Source organism: Lycorma delicatula, chromosome 9 (genome assembly GCF_047948215.1).
Source record: "Lycorma delicatula isolate Av1 chromosome 9, ASM4794821v1, whole genome shotgun sequence".
NCBI classification, from domain to species: domain Eukaryota; kingdom Metazoa; phylum Arthropoda; class Insecta; order Hemiptera; family Fulgoridae; genus Lycorma; species Lycorma delicatula.
This window is the reverse complement of record NC_134463.1, coordinates 30,497,905-30,510,141: the sequence shown is the minus strand read 5'-3', so window position 1 is coordinate 30,510,141 and position 12,237 is coordinate 30,497,905. Positions and strand designations below refer to the sequence as shown.

General features: G+C 30.7%; 1 protein-coding gene across 3 annotated transcripts in view; it reads left to right on the top strand.

Annotated features, from left to right (window-relative positions):
• LOC142329846 (trehalase-like) overlaps positions 1-12,237 on the top strand; it is a 96,229-nt gene that overhangs the window by 40,661 nt on the left and 43,331 nt on the right. For all 3 annotated transcript variants that reach the window (XM_075374709.1, XM_075374711.1, XM_075374710.1), the window contains exons 3-5: positions 227-493; positions 6,052-6,316; positions 9,836-9,960. In XM_075374709.1, coding sequence (XP_075230824.1) covers positions 227-493; positions 6,052-6,316; positions 9,836-9,960 — 657 coding nt within the window. The remainder of the gene's footprint in view (positions 1-226; positions 494-6,051; positions 6,317-9,835; positions 9,961-12,237) is intronic.

Here is a 12,237-nt window from a genome sequence, read left to right as displayed (position 1 = left end):
ATGTATATACAGAACACAATTTTATATATATAGGTAATGTGTTATACAGTCTGTGTATTTGTGTTCTATCATTACATTTAAAATAATCTTTTTTTATAAAAAAAAAAAATCTCCAGTTTCATACCTAACATTTTAAAAGTTTTTTTCTTAAGAAATTCTTATATTAAAAATATAAAAATAAAAATCAAAAATTTATGTTAGTTTCACTTGTTAATACTATGTTTAGATACAAAGATCTGAAACAAAAAGGAACTTTACGCCGAAAGGAAATAAGAAAATTTGTTGAAGAGAACTTTGAAAGAGGAAATGAATTGGAACAATGGGTGCCTGAAGATTGGACAAAAGAACCTAATATTACAAAAAGAATTTCATCGGAGGCTTATAAAAAATGGGTATTACATTTAAATACAATGTGGAGAGTGTTAGCCAGAAAGGTTAAAAAGGAAGTTAAAGAAAATCCTAATATGTTTTCTCTTCTGTATGTTCCAAATGGGTAAATATTTTCTACTTATTTTTATTTTTATCATATCAAAATTAATATAAATGTTATTTTTGTTATATAAAATGCACTTACTCTAAATTAGTTTTATTATTTTGGTTTTATATATAGTTAGTCACTTTACACAGTCTGATCAATTCTTTCTCATAAGTAACATTCAGTTAAAGGATATCGAAGAAACACCTCACATAAGATTTATCTATATAGTCAATCCTTGTAAACAAAGCCAATTTTAGGTCTGGTTAATCAACCTCATTTCAACCAAGAACAGTATAACAAACCTCACAGCTTGGTATTCAGTTGTGCAACAATATGCTCAAATTAGTGAAGAAGGCAACTGCTTCACATCTCTGTTTACTTTATTAATATGGCTGAAACTGAATGCTTTTTGTTGGAGATACCTATGTTAATAGTTAAGGTGCATTAGTTCTTCAGTATAATCTAATTTAAACTAAATTTAAAAAAGAAATGATATATTTACAATTAGTAACATTTCTGACAATTTGAGAACCAAATTGATGGTTTGATAATGTTTTCTATATAAGACTGTAATGTTTTCTATATAAGACGTTTTTTAATTTAAGACTTTCAGCAGCTACTTTTCATCGATTGCTATCATCAATCATTCACTGCAAACTGAATTAAAGAATCAATCACTAGATTAACATTTAGATTGATTATGGACATTTTACCAGTTGGATCTCATTGATTATGATTATGAAGTTATGGATTGTTATACAAGGAGAGTCAAATTGTTACACAAGGAGAGAGAGCCTCAAGAATTTGAAATATAATGACATTGCCCTGTAAGTTGGCAATATTGGTACTGACAGTTTGAAGAGTGTATCGTAAGTGACTGCATGATATCAAAATGTAACATAACAATGCCTCAATAATCTATCTCTACAAATGTGTGTGACTGGACTACAAATTTCCAGATGGCTCTACTTCTTCAGTAGTATCTTTTCAACTAGCTCAGGCTGATTGAGTTTTGATGGCAATGCGTTTTGAGGTCTATGCAGGAGTTGAAGCCACAGGGAAGGAAAATCAATGCTCAACAAAGAATCAAGTTAAGTGCCTATCTAGATATGAATTATGTAGTAACATAACATATTATTCATGATTTCAATACAATTTTTCTACTCTATGTTTGGCCTTGTTTATAAAATCATTTAAGATAGCAAATAATGTGAGTGCTGTTGCTTTGAGTTCTATTCTATTAGTTTGCAGAAAATTAGTTCTTCTACTGCTGACATACTATAATAAAATTGACATAGGCAATAAAATGAGCATCTTTATTGCTATCTGTTGCCTCATCAAGCTGAATTGAAATCTATTTGTCATGCAACTTCCCAAAAAACTGATACTGGACATCTTTATCTACATCACCAATACAACAAGCAACAGTATCATTTGATAGGGGTATGGACGGCAATTGTTTGGCAAAATTATCTCCAAACATAGTTTCTACAATCTCAATTGCAGCTGGCAAAATTAGCTCTTCACCAATGGTGTGAAGCTTTTTACATCTGGTTTTTATTTGAACCTTTGTAAGAGGCAAGTAAAGCCTTTCCATTCAAAGACAGTTTTCTTTTAAAAATGATATTTTAATTTTCATTCAAAGAATTCCTCAGGGTTTGTTAATGTACTCACCATGAAGCGTTTCCAGATGTCATTTAAGTTTATTAGATTTTACGCTGCCTGCTGCCAAAAGTTTTGAGCAAATGACACACAGGGGCCTTTCTTCTTCATTTACTTCAGAACTGGTAAACCCAAAATTTAAGTATTGTTGAGAATATTTTCTCAATTTTATTTTCGGAATCACACTCGTCTGTGCACTTGATACTTTCACTATCATCTAATGCTTGCTTACACCCACTTAAAAATTTATCCATGACTCTGTATAAATCTACTGCTGTGAATATTTTATATCATGAATTACAACTAACACAGAAATACAACATACATATTCACGATAGATTCGATAGCGATAGAAGGATCGACTTGATTGAAACTGGCTGGAATTGAATGAGGTGCAGCATTTATACACGTTGCGCAGATGATCGTGCAGACATTCCAGAATATTCAACACAAATCAGAACCTCTGGTGAACCCGTGAGAATGTCTGCGGACATTAACACAGAGATGTAAGACAGGTGGACAAGCCACTTGAATGTCAGATATGGTGGACGGATATACGGTGGTCGGATATTTAGACAGAGAGCAATAGAGAGGTATTGATTTTGGTTTTGTTAATGCAGTGGATTGTGTTGCCAAATATCAATAAATTTACTTATTCTTGGTGATTTGTAAGGTTTGTAATTAAGGTCGTAGTGTAGCTTTAGCATCAAAATACTCAAAATACATTGTTGTTGTATGAGAGGGGAGGCACGATGAAAATTATCACTAAAAATTGGGTCACAAATACTGAAAGGTTGTGAAATGCCTGCCCTATATGCCAGCAAATTAGTAAGGTGTTTATAGCAAGTTGTTGATGAAAGTCAGTATATGTTATGTTTAAATGAGAATCTTCTATGTGAAGGCCCTATACACATAAAGATAGAGTTCTCAAATTTACATGGTATTGTCCAACATTTTTTTGTGTATTTTGACATAAAAAACTGATAACAGTTCAGAAAATTTTCCATAATGTACTTAAAAGTATTGTATATTTAGATACACCTTTTTCACTTAGGATGACGACAGTTTAGGCTTGTAAATGAAAATAAATATTTTTGTATTCACTTAAAATATTGTTTGTACTAAATTATGTTTTGCAAGCCATTATAGATTAGAAATATGGACCTGAGGATGAAAAAAAGTTTAAGACTCCTGATGTAATAACTTCAAACAATATAATCTAAATTTCAACATTTTTGTTTACTTATTTGCATTTAGATCAGTGGATAAAATTAACACTAAATAATAACTTTTGTGACTATCTTTTCAATAAAACATTCACTGATTAAAGTTACAAACATTTAACTAAAATTGTTTTGGCATTAAGTAGACACTTAATGTGGTATGAGTCTTATTTTTAATGCTATCCCAAAAGACCCGTTATAGATGGGAGCTACGTAGGAAACAAAGTTGTAAAAATAAGATATTTTTAACCTACCTCAAAAAAGGAGATTTTCAATTTATCAATATATGTTCAATATGTCCACCTTGAGTGTAGGTGTAAATCTTTTTCATGTATTTTCAGTGCAACTTTCATTTAGAGTTGTTGCATTGATGTTAAAAGATGCTGTCTGCGAGATCGTCTTTCAATTCATTGAAAGTGTTCTGATTCTTGAAAACAGTTATTTTTTGCAGATGGCCCGAATATAAAAATGTGGTAGTGAAGGATTGGGGAGACCATGGAAAAGCCACATAGTCCACTGAAAATTATACAGTTGTTGAAATATTCTTGTAACAACTATGTAATCAAAAGAACAGTGTGGCATAACGTTCTGTAAATAATGTTATGTAAAAAAAAAATGGTCGATTGGTTCGATCATATTTTGTCATATAATCACGCACCAAACGTCAACTTTTTAGAATACCTTTTTGATTAGTTTTTCATCAGGAAGGACCCAGGTTTGAATCTCAGTCAACAGCATTTTTTATACACCAAAAAGTGCAAATTCCATATTCTCACAACCAAGCTTCGAGGTAATGTGGGAATTTTATCACAAACAATTGTTTTTTTTAAATTGAACTCCAAAAAAATATAAAATATAATAAATTAAAAAAATAAATTTCATTGAAAAGGGAATTATTTTATTTTTCCAGTAGTTCCTCAATACAATCTTTGAAACTAATTTTTTAAGCTGGTGCCAAATTCACTCACAATTTATAATCCGTATTTCGTGAGCGAAAAATAATTTTTTCCTTTTCATCGCATTTATTTTTATGTATACTTAATTTTTTTATTTTAGAATTGGATAATTTTTAAAATTAAGTTTTTATTTACTCATTTTAGTTTTGCAACTGTATTGAAGCTAAAATATGAGCACACCTAAAACATAGATTTCTCTTAAGAAGTGTATATACAAGATTTATATATGTGTTTTTTTTAACTTGGCAAATACCCTCACAGAACAGAAGGTTACTAATGATTGTCACTCGCTCCATATTTTTTTATGGAAGCGAAATATGGCCAGTCGCATTGCAGAAGGAGACACATGGTATCAGTGCAGTGGAAGGACGGAGTGAGAATCGTATTATTGTACTGTACAGTGTTGAAACTATGAAAAATGGTAATGGCGGGAGTAATCCCAACTGACCTGCTGGCACTGGAGAGGAGAGAAGCCTACCTGAAGAGAACCGAAGCATTGACTCAGGCAACTGACCAGGACTAAGGCCATGAAGTGGCAAGAGAGATGGAATAATGAAAGGATGGACAGATGGACTGCCTTGGTGGTAGGGGGCCTGGACAGATGGTACAACCGTAAATTCGGCGAGCTAAATTACTACCTGAAGCAGCTCTTATCCGGTCACGGATATTTTAATAAATATCTTTTTAAGATGAGGAAAACTAATAATTCTGGGTGCCCATGTGGTGATGCAAGAGAAGTTGACACGGAGCACACCTTTTTTGAATGCGATAGATAGAGTGCCATCGGAAAACGGCTGCAAGCTGATATAACACTGGAAAATCTGGCAGAGAAGATGCTCATCAGCGAATGTAACTGACAGAAGATTGCGAGTTTTGTAGAATCGATTCTACGAAAGAAGAAAACAGACCTCTGTTTTCAGTTCTCTGAAACAGCTGAAGTCTGTGATTACCGGTTAGCTATTGACCAAGAGCGCTAAGCCCAGACTCGAGCTGCAATAAATTTGTAACGCGAATTGCAGTTAATGCGTATTGTCATTCTCAGAAATGGAAAGGGAAACCAAAAGGGATGTGTTGTGTGTCAGGAAAATTCATTAATATCCAATTCAAGAGCCGCCGAAGGTACTTGAAGCACTGTTGAGTGGAGATCCAAAGATTTTCTAAACAGTATAAGAGCCTACAACAGCGCATTTGAAATGAGATATGGGTTGGAGATTTTATCAGTATTACATCCACAACCATGAAAATAACCAATACAGCAGGGTCCAGACGGGACTTGTCTGGCTAGATGGGAAAGACAAGCGAAACTAGCCCTGACCGGCTAGTATTACAATAAAATTTCATTGTAATTCATCCCCATTCCCAAAAAATAACTCTTACGTAACATTTTATTGGTTGTACATTTTTTAATGGAATTTTTTTTAGTCTAATCCATTTAACATAGTAAACATAGACAAATCAAACAAATTCCTTAATGTTTTGGAGGTGATTTTGGGGATGGGGGAACAAAAAAAGATTTTTTAAATATCAATTTTTTTAATTTTTAATCTTTTTATGTATTATTATTTTTCCGTTATAAATAACCAATGCCAAAAAAAGTGTAACAACTTTGTTATCAGCTTTTTGTCAACATTTTTTATTTTCTCATAACTTTTTTTTTTAGTTTATTAACTAATGTGCTCATGTTTTATATCATTTTCTATATTTCAATTTTAAAGCAATTTTTGCATTTCAGATTTATTATACCTGGTGGTCGTTTTACTGAATTGTATTATTGGGATACCTACTGGATAATAAAAGGTTTATTACTATGTGACATGCCTGTATCTGTTAAAGGAATAATTGAGAATTTATTATACCTAGTAAAATTCTATGGTCTTGTACCAAATGGTAGCCGTGTATATTATTTAACTCGTTCTCAGCCTCCTCTCCTGATACAGATGGTAGATGTCTATTATAAGCGTACTGATGACTGGGACTTTGTTAAAAAAAATCTTAAGGTGAATGTTTAATAAATTTTCTTGCCTAATAAATCTAAATACTTTATTTTATGAAATTTTGTATCTGTTTGTCTAATGTTAATGATTATTATACTCTAATTTGACATTGTAGAATGAAACTAAATATTAAAAATATTAAGCCAAACTGATCTGAAATATAGGACAAGATAACTAATAAAACAATCTGCACAAGAATCAGATAACAGTGGTCAGCAACAAGTGTAAAGGATGAAAAATCTAGCTTAGATTATAAAAAAAATTGAGAAATAATTTAGTCTATCCTTCCTGCTTTCCAACTTGTATACATAAGCAAAATATGAATTGAAGAACAAATATGAGAATGGAATAATTACACAAGGAAAGAAAATAAAGCTAAGATTTTTTGGCAACTTCGCTCTTTTAGCAGTAACAAAAAATGAGTTAGAAGAGATTGTGAATTATATAAATTTACTACTAGAAAAGAACTTTAATTAAAAAAAAAAACAGCGCAACAAAAGTAATTAAATTTTGGCAAAAATAATGTTAATAAAAATTTGAAATTTAGACAGTAGAACATAAAATACTGAACTTTGCTACAGAATTTTGTTTTTTTAGGAAATAAAATTACAAAGGACGGATAAAGTAACATAGAGATAATAAGTAGACAAGCTTAAGCAAGGAGAGCTTTGTGTAGAAAAGAAGACTGCTAGCATCATAGAATGTAGTAGAATGTCTTAATTGATCTAAGAACATATGATTACCATCAAGATCTGTTATCTTGAGCTAACTAAGTAAGCTGTCTAGCAACACCCAGGGTGCACAACAATGAGGTGGTTCAGATTTTTAGGATGAAAATCCTTGAGTCTCCTGTGTGTGTTATCTGTAGAAGTGAAGGTTTTGTTATGAATTAGATATATATAAGAGTATGCAAAGAACTAATTGATTATAGAAATATTATTGATGGAACCTTGTACTGTAAGACCAAAAATCTAATCAAATTGTATCAGTAGATTGAGAATTGAATAAATAAATAATTATAATAATAATCTAAGAACATACATCAATTTACACTGGCTATAAATAAGAAATACAAACAAACAAATTCACTGTAACATAACAGTATTATCAGTATTCATACTATCCAAAAAATGTATGTATCACATGATTATATACTCGTAATGGTAGTGGTTTTAATGTTTTATGAATTACTCAGGTTCTCAGATGGTCTGCATCCATAGTTTCATGGCCACAGAGTTGGCATGCTGGAGAGGTCAGAATGCTTATACGATGTAGGTGCAAGACCAGATAGTCATGTCCACTTTTTAACCTAAATGCGGCAATGCTGACTGCTCAAGGGCTTATAGCCCTTGACTGCTAATAGCTTATAGGGCCGTGTGTGACAAGGCTCTCCCACTTCTTGCCTGCCTCTGATTCTTTGCAGTCTTTGCTAATCCATTTATTGATTGTACAGTTTATTTGTACTTTGGTTGAGTCAAGAGAAGGAGTGCTGTATGGCTGAGGCAGGGAGGTGGCTTTGCCAATTTATCAGCCATTTCATTACCATATACATTAACATGATTGGGAACCCATTAGAATTTCAACTACCAGCCTTAACATCCCAGTTCATTTAAGGTGTTACTGCACTCCAAAGTTCTTGTGCAATCAGTTATAGTGTTACATGACAAGTTCCGGATGGGTGCTTGTGAATCGACAAAGAAAAGTGCCTTCTGTGTGGAAAGTCAGTTGCATGTATTTGTACGGTACTGTTTCTTCTAAAAATGTAATATGTGTTACTATCTTGGTTTCTATGTACATTAACATTAGAATTAAAAAGAGATTATTTAACATATTTGCAGGAGTGTAGTAAAATATAGATATTAAAACTAACAGAAAGGAAAGATTAGAGATCTTTGAATTAAGATGTTACAGAATGATATGATGAAGGTATTACAGAAGGTATTGATTAAGTTTATCATGAAAAAGTCTTAAGACGAATAGAAAAAGAGGAAACTTTGCTATAGAATCTTGTAAAGAGATGAAGTAGGTTTACTTTCTTGGTAATGCCGTAAAAAAAGATATAATAGCATGGAAAAAAACATTAAGAGTAGCTTGACCTTGACTGTCAGACTGAACAGCTTCAGTATCAATCTTTCAGTATTGTGGTATCAATAACTGCTTTCAGGCTGGCGCTGCACATTTCATGTGTGTACAGAATGTAACATAAATTTAATAAAACCAATAAGACGCTATATAAAAATGGATGTGCTCTAACTAGTATGTACGACTCATAACTGAACAGATTAAAACATGTTTACTAGTAGTTTACACTGAAATAAGATTTCAATTTTATGGAACCTTCTTAATTGTGAATTAAAAATATTTAAAAGTGCGCTACAGGTTTTTTTTTCTGTGGTATATGAGAGTGAGTTACTCACATACATGTGAGTTAGTTCATGTAGATTACTTAGTAAGTACATGTTTTTAATAATATTATTTCATCTTTATTTTGTGTTTACAAATTTGGCATTTATGTCAAATTGGTTTCAGTACAAACAACAAGGATTTAAATAATCTTTTTTTTTTAATTAATGCAGGTGGCCATAAAGTATATTTCAGCAAAACATCATTAAAATAATTATAATATAAAGCTGTGGATGACAATAAATTAACATCAGTGTTTGTGCAGAAAAGGAATTGCAATTTGTTAAATAGTCTAATGAATTGCAATTTGAATAAGCATATTGAATTATTTACATGGGGGAAATAGTCATAAAAATGTGATATAAATAGAGCTCATAAAGTATCACAGTATTCATATGTTAGTTAATGAAGTCAAATTCTTATGGCATTCTTATCTGCAAAAGGAAGTTTTGGGCAAGACCTAGAGCTATGTTCTTTCCTCATTGATATTAGAGTGTAAAAACATATTAAAGGTGAAAGATTGAATTATATAAAACAGATAACTAGGAATATAGTTAGTACAGTGACTTTAAAAAATCAGCTCAGAACAGCTAGTAATAGACAGTAGAATCAAATGACAACTGTCATTGACCCACTCGAATAACTAAATAATAAAATCCTCAGCCATGCAGTTGCACAAATATTACACAGCACAAAAATCTCTTAATTTCGTACCATTACATTAATTTATTTTATATATTTTTCACATTCATAGTATATTACTTCTAAAAGTTAAGAAAGCTGGATGACATGCAGTGTGAGAATGTATTACTAGATTGTTGAATGGCTTCTTGGTATCTATGACATCCTGTCACAGTACACTGCTAATAGTAGTACATCCCTTCCACTGCTAATACTAGTCACAGAACTACTTCAGACATTTCAGGTTGAACTAGTGCACATCTATGTGTTTATAATTCTTAAACTCTTGACAAGTAATACATTTTTTATGATTGAAACTAACATAATTCTATAAATAGTAATAGTTATGATTGTACTATAATAATGACAGTTTGTGAGATTAGTTTGTTTCTTTCTTTTTCAAATAAATTTTAATCTTTGAATAATTTTTTGTTTTAGTATCTAAGTCTTGAATTTGATTATTGGTGGGAAAACCATATGATAACTGTTGAAAAGGATGGTAAATATTATAAATTAGCTAGATATTTTTCATACGTACCTACACCAAGGCCAGAATCATATAGGTAATTATTGTCTATTTATTAATGTAGTGGGCATATTTTTACCACACCAGTATAGTTTTTAAAATCTTTGCATGTTACTTTTACTGAAAATTAAAAAAAAAAAGTTGTATTCTTTGCCCTTTTAAGCTTAAAAAATATTTAGATATTACAAATTAATATTCAGTTCATACAGTGAAGTCAATTTGAAATTCCAGCTGAGAATGAAATGTATGAATGGTTATCTGATGTTTGGTCCTTCACGATGCTTTAGTTAGATGTGTTCAGTATTTTTGAAATATAAACTGAATTACATGAATACCTATCTAAGATAAAATAAAATTTGTATAAAAAAATAAAATCCAAAATATTTTTTCATAGAATTTTCTAGTTAGCATTAGTGGTACATTTTTAGTTAATACTTAATGTGCAATAAAGATTAAAAAATTAGGAAATCCTTGAGCATCCTGTTTAACCTTTCAGGAGTACTTTAAAGGGAAGCCACATTTTTTTCCAGTTAGATATTATTGGAGTTACTTTCAGAGCTGTAGTCTTGCTTTTTTCGCAAACAGGTAGATGAATATAAAGGAACTATAAAGGGAACTAACTATTAATGCACATTTATCTCAGCTTTACTCCAAGATGAGTTTACATAAAATATTAGCATTATTACCATCTGTGTGCTGAATTTCAAGCTTCTGTATAATTGGTTATGATGGATTGGTTAAGATGTATGGAAATTTGTGCTTAGATGTAAACCTCTTTGCACTTGATTTTAATCAGAATCCTGAAATATAGTATAATATCATTGCAAATATTGTTACAATAATTGCCTATTTCTGAAAAATTTCAATGTTTCTGTCATAAATGGAGAAGAATATTGGTTTAAAAATGGAAAATTAACATTGGATTTAAAATGGTTCCATAATTGCGGATGTAAACTTAGAATCACCATCTGTTTAATTTTATATAAGTTTTTACAGTTTTGATCAGATGTCCCATTTCACAGAGACTGATTTCATACAGAAATATGTTTCAGTTTTTTCCTGACCCTCTAAGTTATATACTTAGATAATTGTTCCATGAAACTCTAAATTATATTTTGTCCAATTTAATCAAAAAGGGTAAAAGGTCAAGTTATATGTTATCTTGATTAGATGACTTTCTACACACCAGTCTTTCTCTTATTTCAGTCTTTCTTTATCTGTTCCATTTACAGGACAAACACATTCTAAATGATTTTTTAAGTAATTACAATGATATATATATATATATATATATATATATATATATATATATATATATATATACAGAGAGATATGTATGTATGTGGAGAGATATGTATTACATCATAATAAATGGAAGATATTCTGCTGATGGTTTACTAGAAAATGAGTACAAAATCGCAATTTCCTTTGTTGTATTCTGTAACTGATAAATCATGCTTCACAAGAGATGGAACAGTAAATTTTCATCTGCCCATATTTGGGCAGATGAAAACCCAAATGAGACTGCAACAAGACATTTCCAGCATACATTTTCAGTTAATGTATGATTTGGTGTTCCAGGTGATAATTTGATCATTCCATTTTTTTTTTTTACCAAGGAAGCTATAGTACAGTTCTGTACTGTACTTAATCTTACTAGAACCGTACTTAAACTTTTTGGAAACAAACCTGCCCACTCTTGGAAGATATTTCTTATTAAAACAGTTTAGGGCACCTCCTCATTTTTCTAATAATGTAAAGGATCATTTAAATATTACATATGGTAGACAATGGAATGGTTGAAGCTGACCAGTGAAATGCCCACCATGATCTCCCATCAAACATTTTCTATGGGGTTGGATGAAGTCAATTGTTATTCAAAATGGATTAATACACAAGAAGAACTAAGGAATAACATAATAGAAAAGAATAGATAGATTCATTGAGCGAAATCATGTATTGAACAAAATAGGGGCCACTTTGAGCAACTTTAAAGGAAATTAATTATGTCTTCACTAATTGTTAACACTTAAATGCATGATATTTTATATTTTTTTAAAAATTTCCAAATTCTGTGTGTATAATACAACTAAAAAATATTATATAACAAATAAAATATAACAAAAAAATATTATAAAAATCTATTTCAATATTTTACCCATAAAAAGCAAAAAAAAAATTAATTGTTCCAAAATTGGAATGTCATGCTATATTCCTAAAGCATACAAAATGTATCTATTCCACTTAACGAAAAATAATATATTATGTTTCATATAATATGTATTATATCTCAGTTCAAGTCTAAAGTATAATA